General features: G+C 48.8%; 1 protein-coding gene and 1 long non-coding RNA gene across 3 annotated transcripts in view; one reads left to right on the top strand and one right to left on the bottom strand.

Annotated features, from left to right (window-relative positions):
• LOC122481905 overlaps positions 1 to 14,094 on the top strand; it is a 33,997-nt gene extending 19,903 nt beyond the window's left edge. Inside the window, exon 2 of the long non-coding RNA XR_006296957.1 lies at positions 13,300 to 14,094. This is a non-coding gene — a long non-coding RNA (uncharacterized LOC122481905). The remainder of the gene's footprint in view (positions 1 to 13,299) is intronic.
• On the bottom strand, positions 5,512 to 20,007 carry SLC4A9 (solute carrier family 4 member 9). Of its 2 annotated transcripts, XR_006296849.1 has the most exons (22): positions 18,597 to 19,989; positions 18,093 to 18,253; positions 17,710 to 17,823; positions 17,219 to 17,274; positions 16,936 to 17,093; positions 16,585 to 16,672; positions 16,091 to 16,245; positions 15,781 to 15,897; positions 15,435 to 15,609; positions 15,143 to 15,276; positions 14,706 to 14,968; positions 13,325 to 13,383; positions 12,904 to 13,092; positions 12,662 to 12,775; positions 11,304 to 11,465; positions 10,978 to 11,156; positions 10,160 to 10,232; positions 8,412 to 8,480; positions 7,989 to 8,162; positions 7,232 to 7,384; positions 6,776 to 6,879; positions 5,512 to 5,702 (listed from the first exon to the last, which is right to left on the bottom strand). XR_006296849.1 is itself a non-coding variant. In XM_043577031.1 (21 exons), the coding sequence occupies exons 1-21, from the start codon at positions 18,812 to 18,814 to the stop codon at positions 6,826 to 6,828; spliced, it is 2,865 nt and encodes a 954-aa protein (XP_043432966.1). In that variant the 5' UTR covers positions 18,815 to 20,007; the 3' UTR covers positions 6,612 to 6,825. The 2 variants fall into 2 exon arrangements, 1 of the variants encoding a protein (XP_043432966.1); XM_043577031.1 differs by lacking the exon at positions 5,512 to 5,702 and having other exon boundaries at positions 6,612 to 6,879; positions 18,597 to 20,007.
• Positions 20,008 to 20,679: the final 672 nt, after the last annotated feature.

Below are 20,679 nucleotides of genomic sequence, written 5' to 3'. Positions count from 1 at the left end.
CACTTAACTGTTAGGTTCCTGGAGTCGGTATTAGAGAATTCCCCCAGTTCTTGCCCAGCAGTGGTAATTCCTTTGGTCTTGGAGGCCCTAGAGGTTTTCAGCCTCCCTGTTGTGACCCTGCTAATTAGATACCAGGCTCTGGCCCCTACCATTCTTTTTATTATTTTTTTTATTTTTAATGTTTATTTATTTTTGAGAGAGACACAGAGCGTGAGCAGGGGAGGGGTAGAGGGTGAGGGAGACACAAAATCCAAAGCAGGCTCCAGGCTCTGAGCTGTCAGCACAGAGCCCTACGTAGGGCTCAAACTCATGAACCACGAGATCATGACCTCAGCCAAAGTCAGATGCTTAAACAATTGAGGCACCCAGGCACCCTTCTTTTTATTTTTTTAAATAGGTTTATTGAAATATAATTTACAGACCACATAATTTTGTGGCTCTTATTGTATTCACAGAGTTGTAGAACCATCACATCTATTCTGGAACATTTTCATCAGCCCTAAAAATAAGTCCTATACTCCTTAGCCATTACCTTTAACCTCCCCACCCCTTCCCTCCCAGGTGCTAAACCTTTGGCAACCAATAGTCTAATTTCTATCTTTATAGATTTGCCTATTCTGGATAGTTAACGTAAGTGGAATCATACAATATGTAGTCCTTTGTGACTAGTTTCTTTCACTTAGAATGATGTTTTCAAAGTTCATCAATGTTGTAGCATGTATCAGTGTTTCATTACATTTTATTGCTGAATTATATTCCACTGTATGGATATAATACATTTTGTTTATTCATCACTTTGCATTGTTGAATCATCAGAGTTGTTTTCACCTTTTGACTATTGTGAATAATGCTGCTATGAACATTGGTACAAAGTATCTGTTTGCGTCCCTGCTTTTAAATCTTTTGGGTATATATCTAGGAGTGGGATTGCTAGATCATATGATGATTCTATATTTAACTTTTAGAAGGACACAAACTATTTTCAGGGCTGCTGCATCATTTTACATTCCCACCAGTGATGTGTGAGGGTTCCAACTTCTCTGCATCCTCACCAATACTTGTTATTTATAGCCATCCTAATGTGTGTGAACAGTATCTCATTGTGATTTTGATTTACATTTTCCTAATGGCTAATGATGTTGAGCATCTTTTCATGTGCTTATTGTCCATTTGTATATCTTTTTTATTTTTTAAGTTTATTTACTTATTTATTTTTATATATGTTTATTCATTTTTGAGAGAGAACGCAAGCAGAGGAGAGGCAGAGAGACATGGGGACAGAGGATCTGAAGCAGGATCTGTGCTGACAGCCGCCAGCCCAATGTGGGGCTTGAACTCAGGAACTATGAGATTACCTGAGGCGAAGTCAGACACTCAACTGACTGAGTCACCCAGGCACCCCTAGTTTGTTTGTTTGTTTGTTTGTTTGTTTGTTTGTTTTAAAGTAATCTCTATATCCAACATGGGGTCAAACTCATGACCACAAGGTCAAATGATTCCACTCTTCTGACTAAGCCAGCCAGGTCCTCCCATTATTATATATTCTTTAGATAAATGTTTATTTGGAGGCTTTGTCTATTTTTTTTTTTTTTTTTTTTTAGTAAGTGCTTCACCTAATGTGGGGCTGAAACTCACCACCCTAAGATCAAAAGCCGCATGATCCACTGATTAAGCCAGCCAGATGCCCCTTCCTTTGTTTTTGTTTTTGCTTTGTTTTGTTTTGGGGTTTTTGTTTTGTTTTGTCTTGTTTTTTAGAGAGAGAGCATGCACCAGTGAAGGAGAGAAAGGAACCTTACACAGGGCTCAATCCCATGACCCTGGGATCATGATCTGAGCCAAAATCAAGAGTCCGACACTCAATCACCGAGCCTCCCCAGGTGCCCCTTCCCTTGCCTATTTTTAAATTGAGTTATTTGTCTTCTTGTTATTGAGTTGTAAGACTTCTTAATATATTCTAGATACAAGTCCCTTATCAGATGTATAATTACATGTATTTTCTCCCATTCTGCTGGTTGTTTTCACTTTCTAGATAGTGCCAGTTGGAGGATAGAAGTTTTAAAATTTTTATGAGGTCTAATTTATTTTTTTATTTTGTTCCTTGTGTTTTGGTATCATTCTAAGAAACCATTGCCAAGTCCAAGGTCATGAGGATTAAGGCTTATTTTCTTCTAAGAAGAGATGGTTTTAGCTCTTATATTTAAGTTTTTGATGCATTTTGAGTTAATTATTGCATATGGTATGAAGCAGGCATCCAACTTCTTGCTTTTGCATGGAGATATCCAGTTTTCCCAGAACCATTTGTTGAAAAGACTATTTTTTTCACCATTGAGTTGTCTTGGCATTCTCATCAAAAATCAATTGACCGTAAGTGTGAGTATGTGTTCCTAGACTGTCAATCCTGTATGTATTTCCTTCTGCAAGTACCACCCTGTCTTGATTATAGGAGCTTTGAAGTAATTTTGAAAATCAGAGGTTGTGAGGCCTATAACTTGGTTCTTCATTTTCAAGATTGTTTTGGCTGTTCTAGGTTGGCCTCTACTATTCTTACCCAAAGGGACAAGGCCTCATCCATATTGCCTCTTTCAAAGTATTCATTATGTAGCCTACCACACTGATCCTTATCTCTTCCACCTCACCTTCCCCTGTTGTCTCCCTCACTCCTCCACTCTAGCTCTGTGGGCCTTCTCAAACATTCTGAAGCTCTTCCTGCCTGAGGGCCTTTACACTGATATTACCTTGGCCAAAAAATGCTTTCTTTCCCTCCACTCCCTCTCCCCTATTCCCAAGGCTGACTTCTTGTCATTCAGGTCTCTGCTCAAATGTTATCTTCTCAGAGAGGCCCTTACTAACCCCCAATCTAAGACAGTCACTCGCCAAACTCTCCCTCTTTATTATGTTATCTTGTATTATTGTACTTACCACTGTCTGAAATAGTCTTACATATATATCATTGTATTTATTTATTTGCTGCCTCCCCCTACTAGAATGGAAGCTCCAGGAAAGCAGAGATCTTATTTCACATTGAATTCCTACACCTAGTAATACAATAGACTACATTGCCTGGCATATAATAGACATTTAATATATGTGTATTTGTTGAAGGAATTTGTTGTCAACTCCTGGACAGCTCCTATAGTGGAATTCAGCACCAGGAAAAGAGGTAAGAAGCAGTGAACTGGCCTCACACCAGGATTATTTTCCTTGTACTCACCTTCTTTTCTCATTTTTGACCAGTCGGCAATTCCTCCCTTCTTATTCAAAGGTTTCTCCTAATCCTCCTCCTAATATCGGTCTACATTTGGGAAGTAGATACAGACACATTCCTGCCTTCCCCAATGTCTCCTCTTGATTGCTCTTAGGAAAAATGACCTAAGATGTCTCTGACCACAGTATATATGGACAAGTATATACTCTGGTCCATTTGCAAAGACAGAAATCTAGAGTGTTGGGAAACATGAGGTCCTGGACAAGGGGACAGAAGGACACAGAACCTCAGGGAAAATCAGAACCTCAGGCCAAGAGCCCAAGGAATTCACATTATAACAACCTAATACCCACAAAAGTGTGAAAGTCATTGTCCCACAGCTACAGACTAGAGAAGAGAGGACCTATGTTACTGATATGGAGAGATTTTCCCTGGGGCTAGGGAGGCTCTAATAACCCTCCATACAGCCCTGAGTTTTTCATCTAAACATCTTAAAAATGTTATAGGCATCAATTAACCCTTATAGCACCCTAGAATCAGGACTGTGGCCCGATTTTACTGACAGAAAACTGAAGACTGTGGGTTAGAGCCAGGAAAGGAATGTTTCAGGCTCACATGGCCTGGACTGAGCAAGCTAAGGGCTACATCTAAAGCCAGAGCTCACCTCATAGTCTTCCCCTTATGACAGTGGTTCCCAATCTGGGGACTGTAGGGCACTTAAATTCATGTCTCTGTTTACCATGTCTTGGCTGCAGGCAGATGATAATTTAGTTGGTTCCTTGTCATGCAGGTGCCAGCTTAAAGATCACCTGCTCAGAGAGGCCTCCCTTGAGCATCCATCTCTAGTAAACTTCTCCCAGTCCCTATCATATTACTGATTTTCTTCAGTGTACTTGTCATTATCCCAGATAATGTTATTTTTTGTTTGTTATTTCTGTCTTTCAGTATAAACTCCATGATGTTAGAAATTTTATCTGACAAGACATTGCTGATGTTCAATAAGTATTTGTTGAATGTTTAAATAAGTCTAAATAAAGATGTTTTCAACATTATGTAGATGCTGCTGAAATGAATAAAATACATAACTATCTAAGTTTAAATTATACTTTTGGTATATATTTTCTCTCAATCAATAGGTACTCAGGCTGTAATGTTAGGAGCCTTTTTAAAAAAAACATTTAGAAGAGCTGGGCACCTGTGTGGTTCAGTCATTATACATCTCACTTTGATTCAGGTCATGATCTCACCGTTAGTGAGTTCAAGTCCCACATGGGTGAACTCAAGCCCCACCAGGTGAGACCCACTTCTCTCTCTCTCTCTCTCTCTCTCTTTCTCTCTCTCTCCCCCCCCCCCCCCCCACCTCACTCGGGTACTCTTGCTCTCTCAAAAATAAAAAAATAAAAAATAAAAAACAACATCTTTAAAAAAAAAAAAGGCACTAAAAAGAGCCTTCAAAATTTCCACTTCTGGGGCACCTGGCTGGTTCATGGTGGAATGTACAACTCTTGATCTTGGGGTTGTGAGTTTGAGACCCAAATTGGGGGGAGAATTTACTTAAAAATAAAACATTATAGAAAAAAGAATTTCCACTTCTGGCCTTGTATAGATTAAACTTTTTGAATAGCCTTCCTGACTAAAACAACTAAAATGCTAGATGCTAGATTAAATATAATTTTTAACTTTAAAATTCACAGATGAACTGACATACACAAGTGCTCTTTCTATCATTACTCTTTAATTTCACTCCTAGGTATATACTCTGAAGAAATTCTTGTACTTGCAGAAGACATTTTATATACTCTCTTGTGTATATGATACCTTTTTCAGATTATAAGGTTATTCATTCTATGCAGATTACAAAAAGAATGAGGTAGATAAAGGATGTATGTACCAACAGGGGAACATATTCAACTCACATTAAGTGACAAACATGTAGAACTCAAGAGTATAATCCCATTTTAATAAAAATATTAACGTGTCCCTTGAAATAAATCTGAACAATATACACTAAAATGTGAACACTGGTTATCACTGGCATGGTTTTCATTTCAAAATTATATGTGTCTTTGATGTTTTGATATTTTCAATAACCTCATTTACTTTTGTGGTCAAAAATCAGTAAAGTTTTTTTTTATATGTATAGAAAACTTTTAAATAGAGAAATACTTTTTCTGGAAAGTTTGTTTCCCCTTTTGCAAACTGAAGAAAGTTTGCTGAAGACCCCCAATTCTGTAAAGAAGAATTTGTAAGGGCAGAAAGTTTAAAATAGGAAGGGCTTCCAGGTCCTTTTAATGGGATAGAGAGTGAATAGGGCCTAGTCAGTCACCAGGGCTTACCAGCAGACCTGCTTGTTCCCTGCCACTCTCTACCTCCTGCTCAGGAGGGCAATACAAGTCTTGGCCAGCTGCCCTCCAGTCCTGCCCCATTGTTCCCAGACGACTGAACATCTGGCTGTTAAGCCAAAAACCAACAATGTCCTAACTTCCTGAGTAAACACCTGTGAAAGAAGAGAAGACATAGTTGAGTCAGAGCAAGTGCTCAGGGGCACAGTAGAGCAAAGAACAAGGCAAAGGAGTTGGTAGGGGATAAGGAAAAATTGGATCTTATTCTGGGTTTGCCACTGAATTGCCCTTTCTCCCTCTGGCCTCTAGAATTTTCCATTGCAAATAGTGGGGCTTCTTGCACTCTAGAGCTTGGAAAAGCATGGATAGAAGGGGGTTCTATGACCCCAGAAATTCAGCTTATCACAGGGGGAAAACACCAGGCTTTTGCACATGCCGCACCCTCGGCCTAGAACATGTCCCTCCATCTTATCCTGCACAGTGTTTATTCATTCTTCAAATTTCAAGTTATGCACCCCTTCCTTTCCTCCAACTCCCACCACCCCATCTTCGCCACCCTCCAAGAAGGGCTTAGAGGCCTCTCTGCTCCCACAGCTGGTGCTTCCCTTAGCCACCTCTATCCCACTCCAACAATTGCCTGTTGGTCTTTCCCAGTGGAATTTAAACTGATGAAGTTAGGGACCATGATTATCTTACCCCTGTCTCTCTAGTATCTAAATACTCCTTAAGTACAGTATTCATAAAATGTTTTCATAAGTGGAGGAATAAAAATTGAAGGAATGGCAAAGTGGGCAAGTGACAGAATCCCTCCACTTGTCTGGAGTGTGGTTCTCAGCAGCCTAAGGAAGTGGCTTCCAGGGCGAAGGAAAGCAGCAGGGACATTTATCTTCCTTTCATCTCCTCCCCAGTTCCCTACATTCTTTCATCATCTTACCCCTTCCTCCCACCAACCCCCCCCCCCACCCCCCCATCTCTACATCTAATTTGGTGTGAGCTTCAGCTCCCTCTACTGGCCAGACTTCAGTGCCGCAGGGAGCCAAGCCCAGGTACCCTGGCTTATTTCATTCTTCCCTCTGGGGAGACGGTTCTATTCCCTCCTCTACTGTGGGGTTCATGAGGGACTGGAACATGAAGGCAAAACAGGCTAGTCAGCACACTGGAAGTTTCCAAGGTCTGAGCGCACACTTCCCCATCCCTGACTCCAGGGGCACTTCCCTCACATCCTCACCTCATGCTCAGTTTCCTGGAGTCTCTACTCCCAAATTCCTCCTACTCCAGCTAATTCACAGAGATGTTGATTTCTGGAGCCCTTGGCTGATACATCAGCTCTGACTGTGGAAGAAAGATCCCAAGATGAGTTGGGAATAGGCAGAGACAGAGCAGAGAGAAAGGGACCCAGAAAGTGAAAGGATATAAACCCACACTGAGACAAAGATCAAGGTTGAAAAAGCCCACCAAATTGTCATCAGACCTTTCCAATCCCATGGGTTGATAAACTAGGGCCCTTGGCCCTATAAAGAAAGATTTCCCTCACCCCTTCAGTGTACCTGTGTCAGTGAGGAGCTAAGGGGAGTGATTGTGTTCAGGCTTAATAGAAATATTAGACTTTAGGGATAATTCCTGGTCAAGAAGGTCCTCCCCACTCCTGCCCCCTTCTCCTGAGAGGGCCCATCCTGTGGCTTACATCTTCAGTGTCACCACTAAGTGAGTACTCTGGCTCCAGTCCCTTCTCAGGGATGTTCCTTTCCTTCTCTGGCATCAGCTCGTCCAGCCAAAGGAGTTCCTGTGGTGAGAAGACCCACTCCAGTGCCTTTCGGACCCCCACCAGGCCCAGCAACTGCAGGGATGCAAACAAACCCCAGAGCTGTCAGCAATAGCAGCAGAAACATGAACTACAGTAACATTCGTTGAGCACTTCCTATGTACTAGACACTGTGTATTGTTTCACTTAAAGCTAACACATTCCTATGAGGTAGATATAATTGTTCCCATTGTATAGAGAAAGAAACTGAGGCCTTGAGAGTTTAGAAACTTCTCAGAAGTCACATAGCTGGGATGTGGTTGGTCCTACTACAAAGCCTATCGCTCTTAACTTCCTCAGAGCGTAAGAATAAGGCCAGAAGCCACCTGTGTTATCACCTCACTGAGTAATAAAAGTGTCTGTATTGCCTCTCCCAGGACCTCAGTTTTCTTTTGGACTTTATATTCCTACTTGTGGTTGATCAGCCCAAAGAGGTTAGAAAAATGGAGTTGAATCAGGTATCCCAAGACTAACTTATCCGTAGGCATCTCTCGGCCATCTTTCTTTGTCCTAAAACTCCCAACCAGAGCTAGGGCAAGTGAGAGGGGAATGTCTTCCTCCTGTGTAGGCTTTGGCCACCCTCCCAGGCTCAGAGTCTCCCAGGACCCCCAGGACATTACCCAACCTTGCCCCAAGTTACCATGAGGGGGAAGATGATGGCTGCAGGAGTAGATTTGATTATCCAAAGCAGACCCAGGCAGGCAAGCTGGATAGCTGTGAAGAGGTGGACCCTGCTCAGAGGCACATGTCTCAAGAGGAGGAGGTCTGGCTGGTGTTTTGCTGGCATCAATAATAGCTGTACCCTCTTTGTGAACTAGGGGAATAAGAGGAGGAGAGCAGGGTGTTCAACCTGGAGGGTGTCACTGTTAGCTGTCCAAGTCCAGCGTGAGCGGGAAGTCAGAAGGCTCCCTTGGTGCCCTCCCCATTCAGAGCCTGGCATCAGAGTTCCTGAGCCCAGGAGAGACAGGAAGAGGAGAGGAGAGGACTTGGCAAGTATAAGCAGAAGGCACCAGCAGGAAAGAAGAGGAGGAGTGAGACTGCTTGGTGATTCTAATGGGCCCACCTGGATGCTGCTAATCGCTGCCACTCCCATGTACAGGAAGATTCCATAGAGCACAGGCATCGGGATGAACTGGTAGAAAAAAAGTAGAGAGCTGGCAAAGGAGTTCACTTCTGCTAGCTGCCCAGACCCACACTCCCCCACCTCCACCCCCACCCCAGCCTTAGGCTCCAACCCCAGCCTCCAGCATCCACACCTAAGCCGACCCAAGTCTTTCTCTTCCTTTCCCACTTTGCATGCCTGATACTGAAGCTTCAAGATGGTCAGATGAGGTAAATTTTATAACTTCCATTTCACAAAAGGGGGAAATGGGTTTCAGAGAGATTAAGTTAACTTGTCCACTACCTGGCCTACTTCTCCTATCTTATCTATCACTTTCTTCTTCGCTCCCTCTGTTCCTGCTATATGGCTTCCTTTCCTTCTCTCAATATGCCGAGGTTTATTTCTATCCTTTGCAAGGCCTTTGCTTTGCTTTGCTATTTCCCTCTAGCTAAAATGTTCTTCCTTGACTTCCTTCTCGCTACTCAGGCTTCTCACTGCTCATCTCTTGATACCCCAGAAGTGGTGGGGTGTCTTGACACCTTTCAATCTAAAGTAGACCCCTGGCACTCTTAATCACCTTACGCTCTTATATTTTTCATTAGAAGTAATCACTATTTGAAATTTTCCTGTTTTAATTGTTTTAATTTTTTTTTCTGTCTCTTCTCACCAGACTTCAAGCAGTGGATGGTCTCTTTTGATCACCACTATATCCTCAGTCTTTGGAACAGTGCCTAGCATATGGTTTATGCTCAGTAAATATCTGCTGAATGAGAGTCACCTAGTTAGCAAGCAGCCAGTCCAGTCTATCTGGCTCTTTCAACTACTCTACTCTCACCCAGCCTCCATGACCTTTCCCTCCCCAAACCTTTCCTCCCTGGTGACTCTTGTATGCCATTCTCCGTGTCCTCGCCTTAGCTTGTTGAACCTTTCTACGATTACTTATTACTTAATTTTTGTTCATGTGTGTATGTTGCTGATAGGGGCTTGGCTCCATATCTCTTTTCAATACTCCTGTCTCCCCTTCCTCCCTGCCACTTCTCCCAAGTGCCTAGCAGAGCCTTGCACATGGCAGGTGTTCTATAAACATCTGGTAAGGGAGAAGTGAAGGGGTTTTGTCTCAAGGTTTTCCTGGGATGTGATGATCACACTGTTAGTCTAAGGTTTGTTGGCAGGCTGGAGCAAGACTGCCATACCTCTTGGCCCATAGGGGATGGTAGCGTGCCCATACCTGGCTCCACTGGGTAGAAAACCCACCGGGTAAGAGTTTGGATTCTCAGATCTGAGAAACTAGCTCTTTTGGTGGCCTTTTGTAAGCTACTTAATCTCTTTAAACTTCAGTTTCCTTGGGGCACCTGGGTGGCTTAGTTGGTTAAGCGTCCGACTCTTGATTTCGGCCCAGGTTGTGATCTCACGCTTGTCAGATCCAGCCCTGCGTTGCACTCTGAGCTGGGCGTGGAGCCTGCTTAAGATTCTCTCTCACTCTCTCTCTCTCTCTCTCTCTCTCTCTCTCTCTCTCTCAAAACAAACAAGCTTCAGTTTGCTCATTGGTGAAGTCTGAATGTCTCTCAGGGTTCACGTGAGGATCAAATGAGACCAAGTGTGGAGAAAACTTAACACGGTGCCTAGTGCACAGTATTTAGCCAGTGTCAGTTCTTGCTGTATTTGTTATTATTACTGCCCTGTCCCTGATGCCAGCCTAACAAAGGTACCTTCAGTACAGGTGCCAGGAAGATGGAGGCTCCTGTGAGGATGAACACCACCAGGCCTGTCAGCCTCTGCTCCCTGTGGGGTGAGGGAAGAGTTAGCTAGGGGCTGGGAGAGCCCCCAGGGTGCGTGGCTTGGAGATACTGACCAGACACCACTACAGGCACTGGCAGGAGGGAAGTGGAGAGAGCCCTTCCCCCCCCCCTCCCAATAGTAGCCTGGCAGGGAGGGGGCCTTAGCATCATGTGCAAAATTGGTGGAAAGGAAGGGGCAGGGCACTTGAGCTGGGATGTTCCAGGCCTCTCCATCAGCTCAACCTCATAGTTGCTCTTTGTTTTTATTTTTTATTGTGGTGCAACGTTAGCGATTTTTACACTGCCATAAAGACTTTCATTTCACAGTTTCAAAGTTGATTTCACAAACTTTCCACGGATTGTATTTCCAACGGTTAGAAAATTGTTTTTGTGACAGTAACTTTGTAACATCAGTGAGGCACTCCTACCTTGTCGGGGGGGGGGGGGGGGTGGAGGGTGGTTGTTAGGTGGCACCTCACCCTCCCTTGGCCCTGGCCGCCTCTGCCTTTGTGTCCATGAGGCTCCTCCCACTGGCCCTCCCACACCCATGGCCAAGGAGAAGAGGGAAGACCTGACACGCCCATCTCAGCCCGGAACCCACCCATTCACCCCACTGCAGTGCTTATGGAGTAGTGAGAGAGCCCTCTGGAGGCTTAGAATTTAAGCTGTCCAAATCACTCTGCCTTGTACTCCCCTACACCACCTTACTGACGGATCTCTCACTCTGGCCTCCTCAATATTGGCCTCACCTGATGCCCAGGAAGCTGCGGGGTTCCCCCAGGACACAAGCTGTGCTCTCTCTCCGAAGACTGTCCATATGGGCCAGGGAGATGACTGTGGCTGAGACATACCAGGGCAGCCCAAGCACTGATGTGAGCAGCAGCAGCACAGCCACACAGAAGAGGTCCAGGTGGAAGCCAGCTCCCTTCTGCAGGTAGTGGTAGAGCATCGAGGATGAAACAAAGCCAGATCTGGGCTCTCTGTCCTCTGGAGTGGGAGAGGGAGGGCCTGGACCCCACCCTGGAGTTTCTGTACCTTGGTCTAGGGGCCTCTGGTCCTACCCAGCAGGTCTTACCCGCAGTTTATATTCGGCACGGTTGAGGATGACCGCTGTGATCTGCTGGTCCATGAAGATGAGGATAGACAGCAGCAGAGCAGGGAGGGCGGCTGCCACACTCAGCCACCAGGGGTTGGTTCCAAAAGGTGACACCAGCCATCCACGCCCAGGGAGTGTGGGCTGGGAGAGGGCATTCCGTGGACAAGTTAGAGAGGGTCTCCCAAGAGCACCTCACCTGCACACCCCGGCTTTGGCATTCCTCCATAACCCCCAACCCCCTTACCCCAGTTCCAAGACCCTGGGTGGTAGGTGGGAGCAGTACGTGTGCATGTACAACTGGTTGAAAGCATTCCAGTGCCTTAAAAGAGGGCAGAAGAAGGGGAACCAGCCTGGGAGTTGGGCTGGAGCCAGGGGCTCTGGATTTTGGTTCTCAGGTGCCCTCCCTCCCTGCAAGAGGAGGAGATGGTGGGTGAGGCCTGCCCACATTTCTTGATGTACAGAGCCCTCCTCCCTAGGCACCCCCCGCCCCCTACAACCAGGGTGGGGCGACTCAGGCTCAAACCTGCCTTGATCTGGGGCCAGGGCAGGGCTGGGTGTGTCTGCGTCTGCTCTGATTATAAGCGTCTGTGTGGGGGAGGGGACCCCAGTTGCCATCTCAGATTCTGAGCCCCTGAGGCTACCCCAGGTGGAGTCTCCCTGCTCTCCTGTCCTGGGGGAAGCTGGAGAGGAGGTCTCCAAATGCACAGGCAAAGTCTAGGTGCTAAGTCCGTGCTAAGCCTTGTCCTGTGCACTGCCGTGCCCTTGGGAGGGAGCTCCAGCTTTAGCAGATCAGAGCCGGCAAACAGGGGTGCAAAGAAGACACTGCGGAGTAGTAGGGTGGGTAGGTGCCAACCTATGACAACAATAAGTAACATTTTTTGAGATCTTGGTATGTGCCAGATGAGTGACTTACACTCATCTTCTGTGAACCTCAGAACAACTTATAGAGTAGCAGCTATTGTTATTTATTATTTCCATTTTACTGGTAAATAAATTGAGGCTCATTGATGAGAAATGTGGGTTGGCTTGCCTAAGGTCACACAGCTAGGAAGTGGCAGAACTGGATCTCGAGCCCAGGGCTGGCTGACTAGAACCCAACCTCTTAACCCCTAATTTATAATAATAACTCCCATGTTTTCTGTACCCACTGTGTTGGCAGCAACACCTCATTAATCCTCACAACAACTCCGTGAGGTCATTATTATTACTATTTGTATTTTATGAGCAAGGAAATGGAAGCTCAGAGGAAGAAAAGCATGGTATCCATTCATCTTCCTCCTCCAAAGTCCTGTCTGCTGGCCCTGCTCTCCCCTCTGTTCTACACTCCCAGCTCTCACCTTGAACTCGCCGGGCACCATGAGCTTTGGTGTGGCTAGACCCAGGAAGGAATCGAGGCCACAGCCCAGCAGCATGGCCAGGACTGAGGAGAAGTCACCGAGCACTTTGCGCACCTGGCCACACAGTGGACACTTGGTCAGGTTCAGGCCTGCCAGCCCCCTCCCTCTTTACCCTTTCCCATTCACAGACAGGGCCCAAGGCCAAGAGGCAGTACTCTCCCACAGACAGAGGTAACACTCACCACAGAGGGGAAGAAGCGGCTTGTCTTTACATGCTTGAGGGCCGTGGCTATGAGGAAAGAAGTAAGGAAGAGGAGGACAGAGAAGAAGGCGATGTCTGGGACTATATGACAGCCGGGACCACGAGGGTGGCCTCCCCGTCGGGCACACTCAGGTGGGGGCAGCAAGGAGGCATTGACCAGGCCTAGGTCCTGTATGGAAGGGTGTTCAGGTTTGGGGTTATGGGTGGCAGAATAAACATTGACTGACACTCACTGAGACACCAAGGGCCCAGGATAGGAGGTCTCCAGCCACAGCAAATGTCTGGGCCTCTGTGAACTGTAAGGGTTTCCCTAGCCTGTGGGGAGGGAAAAGCCAGGAACCACTGACTTCTTTGGCTTCCACCATGTCTTTCCCAGGACTCTCCCAGGAACTGGCCCTCACCATGCTTGAGATGTCACCTCTGTCTTTTGGTTCTGTCTTCTTCCACTGAGACTCATTTCCTGGGAAGCAGAGAACAATTTGGGTATATGTGCCTCCTCTGGAAACCTTCTCCAGCCCCTCAGGAGCCTGATCTCATGGATCCAACTGAACCAGAAAGTTCTTAGTTCTGACTCATCTGTCTTCTGACCCTAAATGCTGTGCTCCTCAGGACATCTCCCAGTCCCTACCAATTCCTTACGTCTCTGTATCCCTGGTGCCCAGCATAGGACCAGCCAGAGCAGATGCCTAGCAAATGTTTGCTTAAAAGATGAGCACACCAATCTGTGGGTTTCTATCAGGACCAGAACTGGTTTTGCTCATGCCTAACACAGAGTCTGGCGCTCTTGAGAAGATATTTCTTCCCCATTCCTGCTGCTTCCTTGTGCAGGGGTATGTGCAAGTGTAAAACTCTGAGCTGCTCTCCCCCGCGGTCAGTCACTCAGACTAGGGGAAGAGCAGCAATTTATTTGATTGGTGAATTTGAGAGAAGGAATGGAGCATGCCTCTCCCTGTCCCTTCCTCTCCCCACTCTTGGGAATAAGCTGCCTGCCCTGTGCATGCAACTTAGCTCTGCCCTTCTGTGGCAAGACAGTCCCTGTCCAGGGCAGCCATGACTGGGTGGGTAAATCTATTTAATTTTGGTTTCATTGTTAGGAAGCCCGTTTCCCCATAGATATAAGCATGTTCTTCTATCAGCACTGTCAGAAATAAAGATGATATTGGGGCACCTGGGTGGCTCAGTCGGTTAAGTGTCTGACTTTGGCTCAGGTCATGATCTCGTGGTTCGTGACTTTGAGACCATCTTGGGCTCTGCGCTGACAGTGAAGATCCGGCTTGGGATCCTCTCCCTCTCTCTCTGCCCTTCCCTGCTTGCTCTATTTCTCAAAATAAATAAATAAACTTAAAAAAAAAAAGATAATACTGGGCCTGCTCTGTTACTTCTCAATGGATTCAAAACAAAAGTGGGGAAGAGGGGCGCCTGGGTGGCGCAGTCGGCTAAGCGTCCGACTTCAGCCAGGTCATGATCTCGCGGTCCGTGAGTTCGAGCCCCGCGTCAGGCTCCGGGCTGATGGCTCAGAGCCTGGAGCCTGTTTCCGATTCTGTGTCTCCCTCTCTCTCTGCCCCTCCCCCGTTCATGCTCTGTCTCTCTCTGTCCCAAAAATAAATAAACGTTGAAAAAAACAAACAAACAAACAAACAAAAAAGTGGGGAAGAGTGCTGCTGGTCATTGGGAAAGTATTCAGGATTTTGTTGAACTTAACAAGGGGGACAGCAAGGGGACATCCCCTCCCCCTCCCGCATCCTCCCCCATCTCTTCCAGCTCCGTATTCCCCTCACCTACCTCCCAGGTCTGGGTACTGGCAAAAGCAGCCGTAGGCAGGAGAGCCAGGGCTCTGGATGGGATAGGCACTGGTCAAGCTCAGCATTTTGCCCACAGCATCGTAGATGAAGATGAGGCTGATGAGGGCACAGAAGCCTTCTTCGGTGAAGCGGGTAAAGTAGCGTACCAGCACGCTGGCCTCTGTGGCCACTAGTGCCAGACAAAAGGTGGCCACCCAGATGCCCACCCATAGGCGGAAAGGCAGGTAGTCCAAGCTGTAATCTCTGGGGGAGTGAGACAGGCAGGGATTGCCAGGGCTGTTCTGCTTCCCACTTAACCCCAGGTTAGGTACCCCTGGAGCCAAACAGACAGCTCCCTCCCTTCCCTATTGACCCAGCCAGGATCAGGCCAAGAGTGCAGCTAGTGAGGGCCTGGTGAGGGTGGGGGTGTTCTCCTACCTGCTGAAGGAGAAGAGCAGGCGTTCAAAGACCAGCACTGGCCCCGTGCTGCTGAGGATGGTGAGGGGCTGGCCAGCCATCAGGCAGAAAGCAGCTCCAGCCACTGCAGTGCCCAGAAAACTTTCCAGCACCCCCTAGAAGCCGGCAGAGGACCCTGTCAGCACAGGACACCGGGGTCCTCAGTACAGCCACCCAAGCTTCCAGGGAGCCTCCACGGCCCACCCATTGCCCCAGGGGTAGCTAGCAGAATACTGAAACTTGTGCCTGCCCCCCCTCACATCTCCCGATTCACCTGAGCACCATCGGTGGCTTCCCCCAGCAGACCCCCAAAAGTGATGGCGTTAGTGATGGTGGCCAGGTAGATGTAGAGCACAGCCGAGAAGCACTGGGGATGCAGCGCGTCCAGGAAGTCACTGGTGTACCACAAGGCCTTCCGACGCACATCCTGGACAAGGCCCCCAAACAGCCTCCCACCCATGGTTTGTCAGTGACCCAAGTGCCCACACCCCACGCCCCTATCCCTGCTACCTTCCCTGTGACTGGGTGAGCCCCTCCATCGTGAGCATACACCTCTGTGCCCCTGTGACCCCTCTCCTCTCCCAGGACCCTTACCCCTGCTCTCACCCAGCTCACCTCACCTGCCTGTCCGCTGTAACTCTGGGCTGGGCGCATGTGGCCAGTGACCATGTCTGTCCTCAGCCAGGGCCCCATGCTGGGCAGATGGGCCCTTGACCTCCCTCAGTTGTGAGAGGAGCCTGAAGAGAAGGGGAACCCAGGTTGCCTGAGGATCTCCAACCAAAACGTGACTGGGCCTGCTGCCTCCTGGTGGCTGCTCTTATCTCTGCCAGCAGACCCTGAATCCAAAGATAAGTATCCCTTTCCTGGGATCCCCTACCCTCCTCAACAGTGGAACTGGACCCAAGGTCTGTGGAGAAGACCCCCATATACCTTTTGTGCTGGGAAGGCAGACATTTGGGTGGGGCGATCCGGGCTGTCGGGTCCCACCGACCTGGAGGAAGCACTGTCACCTCCTCTAGGAAGGCATCCAAGGCTGCCAGAAGGTCATGAAGGCTGCTGGCCCGACGAACTGACCACTGGAATTGCTAGGGATAGGGGCAGAAAGGGGCAGTAAATGCCGATCTGGACCTTTACATGAATCTTTACGATCTCAAAGCTAGACACAAGTCATTCAAGCATTCCTTCATTAATACATGCATGCAGTGAGTATTGGGGGCCTACTGTGTGCCAGCAGTGTCCTAGTTAAGGGGGCTACGTTGGTAGCCAAGAAAACTTAAGTCCTCATGTGCACAGACACAAAGCCACACTCTGCCTCATTGCTGCATTCAGTCACATCTAGAGGCCACAGTGTGCACTCTCACTGGCAAAAGTCTGCGCGTGCGTGCACACACTCACACACGCATGCGCTTGCCTGCCCAGCTCACCCGGTCACTGAGGAGGACGGCCATGGCCCGGCCCATCTCATGATAGCCCCTTCCCAGTGTGGAGGGACCAAGGAGGAGGCAGAAAAACCTGAGGGAGGAACCAGGCCCCAGAGAAAATAAGAGACTGCTATCCCACAAGGCAGCCCTGACCTCTGACCTTCCTACCAGCCCCCATTCATACATTCATCATGTTCACACCTACTTTGCAGCCCTGACCACCACCCCCTCCCCAGACCCCTGAGCACCATCCCCACTCATGCCCCCTCAGAGAACTGAACCAGAGACTTCTCAACCCCCTCCCCAGTAGAGATCCTTCTAGGCTCCAGGACCCCCGACTCCCCACAGCCTCACCTGCTGGGAAGGGGCACCTCAGTGAGGGGCCCCAACACCACTGGATCCCGCAGTCGTACAAAGGCCCCCAGGGGCCGTGCCAGGAAGCCCAACTCTCCTGCCAGCACAGCCCCTGCCTCAGCCCCCGGAGGCAGCTTCCGTCTCAGAGGGTTCTGCCGCTGGATGGGGGGTTCAAGGAGACACACGGATGAGTGGTTACGTGGGAAGGCAGATTTTGGTAGGGTACTGATTAATAATGAGGCCTGACTCCTCTCCCAGCCCTGCCCAAGGAAGGACCACAAACCTGTTCCTTCAGCGGGGCTTCCTCATTGTGAGAAGCCTCTCTTGGATGAGCAGACCCTTCGAAACACGATCAGGCAGAGAGTAAGAGTACAGGCTTTGGAGGTGGACACACCAGGGCTCCCTGACCAGGTTTACCTGTGATAAACTATGAAAACTAGAGTTCCCTTCATTGAGCTTCAGTTTTCTCGTCACTAAAATGGGGCTAATCGTGGTACTGCCTCACCGGATGGTTGTGAAGATGAAATGAGAATATACTGCATGTAAAGCTCCTGGCACGGTGCCTGTCAAGAGCGTCCCTTCACAAAACTCTGGCCCCTCCATTCTTCTCCCCTCACCGTTACCTCCACTTCTCACCCACAAGGCCTGGGTTGAGGCCCCGGGTTGAGAGGTCTGAGCCAGGGTTAGGCTGCTCTTAGTCCAAGAAGCGCAGGGGGGATCTGGGACCCTCCCACCCAGGGCTTTTGGTCCTGGGCCCAGGGAGGGGCCTCTCACCCTGGCAGGGCCTGGTGCCTGTGGGCTGGATGAGATGCTGGGGTCTCTGCAGCAGCAAGGCCTGCAGCTGCCCTCTCAGCTCTGGGCTCAGCGACTCCACTCTTGTCACCTGTTCTAAAGAATAGAGATGGGCCTTCAACCCTCTCCTGAGAGCTCCCTGTCCCCACACTCTTCCCCTTTCCCCTCTGTCTGGCTCCCTTTCCCTTCTGGGAATCTCAGGAAAGTTGCTCCTCCATTCTGCTTTTCCATCTCCTCCCTGTGACAGGGACGGATAATCCCTAGGGTGCAGTGGGGTGAGCTCTGGAAAGTTCCAAGGCTTTGGGGGAAGTCTTAGGGAAATGGCATAGCTACTCAGGCCCTCCCTGTACAGGCTCCCGGCATACCCACGAGCTCCAGGAAGCTCTGAGCTGGACAGTCCAGCAGCACAAGGCCCTCGGCCAGTAGGCTGCGGAGCTTCTGAAGGCTGGGCAGTGCCAGGGTGGGCACGTGAGGGACACTCCACCGGCCTGCACCCACCTCCAGCTTCTCCTCAAACAGCACCCACCTGTGGTGGAGAGGAATAGACTGTGTTATTGGGGCCATCTCTCCCAGGTCCAGGTTGTGGGAACACAGGAGAGCCAGGGAAAGTAGAGCAATGGTGGGGGTGGGGGGGAGGCTGGGCCCAGTGGTGCATAGCATGCCCCTTCCTGGACATTCACCCCTCATCTGGGGTCTTGGGGAACTCAAAAGTAGACTGCAGAGAAAACTGAGCATCATGGAGGGTGAGGGCCTGAATTGGAGAGCACAGAGAGGAACTCTTAATTGGGGCAGAGCATCTCCCCAAACAGGAGGAGTCACCAGCTGGAGAAGGGGCAAGACCCCATAAAATTGCCCTGGGTCCCACTCACCTGCCTGTCTCTCTCCACTCCAGTGCCTGGGGCCAGCCCAGAAGTTCATTCAGCTGAATGAAGAGCAGAGGGTCCGTGGGTACCCCCCGATCCCCTCTGTCTGTGTCTGAGGTGCCGTCAGGGCTGGGGCAAGAGCCAGGGCCATTCTCCAGCTCTCCTGTGGGCACATTTTCACAAGCACTGGAGACTTCAAACTCTTCCTGGCCTGGCAGCTTCATCTTGGGGAGGCTTGCACAGACTCCCAGGGATGGTGCAGTCCTAGGTTTTGAGTCCTGGGTTTTGAGCCAGGGGCCCTCTGGCTGGCTGCATTTATAATGCACCCCCACCCTCCATGCAGCACAACACAAACAGAGCAGGGCCTGCTGACTCCAGAGCCAACTGGGTAATCCCCTTTCTTGCTTGCTTTCCCCAGCCCTTGCTGCCCGAGAATGTTTGTAAGGCTAGCCTGATCTTTCCCAGGCTCTAAAGAAACGCCCAGCCTGGGGCAAAAATGTTGTGTGCATTTTCTGTGGGATCAGGTCTGACCCCACTGTGTTTTGTGTAAATTAACATGAGTAACTCACTGGCCTGGGTCTGAAGACTGAGACCATCAGATGATCCTGCCCCCTACTCTGTATCAGATACAAACACCACCACCCCCAGGACTGTTTTGGGTGTCACCAATACACCCTAAGGGCCCCTATTTGGATAAACAAATGTCTTAATGAGTAACTAGGGGTATAGAAGCAAGGCTAGATTGAGTAAGGGAGACAACAGGCAGAGTCCCCTCCCATTAAATGGGCTAATAATGGAAAGTGGAGACAGTTCATGGAAAACACAATGCCTGAGTCTTAAATTCCTTTGTTTGATCCTGGAAACTTTGCAATCTAGCTGGGTCCCTGGGGTCTGCCTCTGTAACCCAGACCCCCAGTGAGGATAGAGGAGCCAACTAGAGTATGTGTATGGAGTTCCCAGGGCCAAAGGAGCAGAAGAAAATGTGGTCTATTGGCAAGTCCTCTTGGCTCTACCTTCAAAGTAAACCCAGCATCCAACCACATCTCCCACATCCTCCACTTCTACCCTGTTCCAAGCCACCACCATGTGTCACCTGAATTATCTCTATAGCTTTTAATCTCTTGTAATAATCCCCCTGCTTCCACTCTTCCTTGGCCGAAGTTCATTCTCTGCACAGCAGCCATAGGAATTGTTTTAAAAGGTAATCAAGCTATGTTACTCTTCTCAAACCTCACCCAATACATTCCTATTACTTCTAGAAGAAAAATCAAACTCCGTCATGACCTATAAAATCTGTAGTCTGGCCCTAGCCTACCTCCATGACCACATCTCGTACCATTCTCTCTTGCTGATTCCTTTCTAGCTGTCCTGGTCTTTGTCTATTATGTAAAGCCTGTTCCTGCCTGGGGGTCTTCTAGTTCTCATCTCTGCAAGGGAAGTTTTCCTTCCAGATGGTTACATGACTGGATCCCTGTCACCTAAGTGTCATCTTAGACGTTACCCATTCAAGGAGACCTTTTTCTTTTTTTCCATCCAGCCCTGTTTTTCCATCACATTTCTCAGTTTCATTTTCTTTCTAACAGTTATCACTACTAGTATCTGCCTCGTGTATTTGTCGTATATTGCCTGCACCTCCCCCCCCCCCACACCTACACACACACTGGAATGTACCGTTCACAGACCAAGTATTTTACCTATCTTCTTCCCCGGGGCCCCCAGAGCAGGTACCTAACGGCACTCAATAAATTCTTGTTCAATGAGAGCATAGAAAGGGGCGGGGTTGGGGAGGAGGGTTGAGGGGGAGGGTGCTGGGAAATAAACGCGTTTCTCCTGGAGGCCACACGAGGGCGCTGCTCCCCGCGGACAGGATCGCTTGGTCCACTAGGCTGCAGGGTTTGCTTCCCCAGTGGACTTGCCAGGGCGATGAGGTGACAAGAGGAAAGGGAGGGGTCCTTAATGCTCCAACATTCCCTGGATTGGCCCGGCGGGATGGGATGTGGGAGCCGCGCAACAAGGATGGAGAAAGAGGGCCAATCGTGCTCTTTTGAACGTGGGTCAAACGCTCCACTAGATACATGGGACACCCCTC

Source organism: Prionailurus bengalensis, chromosome A1, assembly GCF_016509475.1.
Source record: "Prionailurus bengalensis isolate Pbe53 chromosome A1, Fcat_Pben_1.1_paternal_pri, whole genome shotgun sequence".
In the NCBI taxonomy this organism is placed as follows: Eukaryota; Metazoa; Chordata; class Mammalia; order Carnivora; family Felidae; genus Prionailurus; species Prionailurus bengalensis.
The sequence above is the reverse complement of the archived record's forward strand: the minus strand, read 5'-3'. Positions and strand labels throughout refer to the sequence as shown.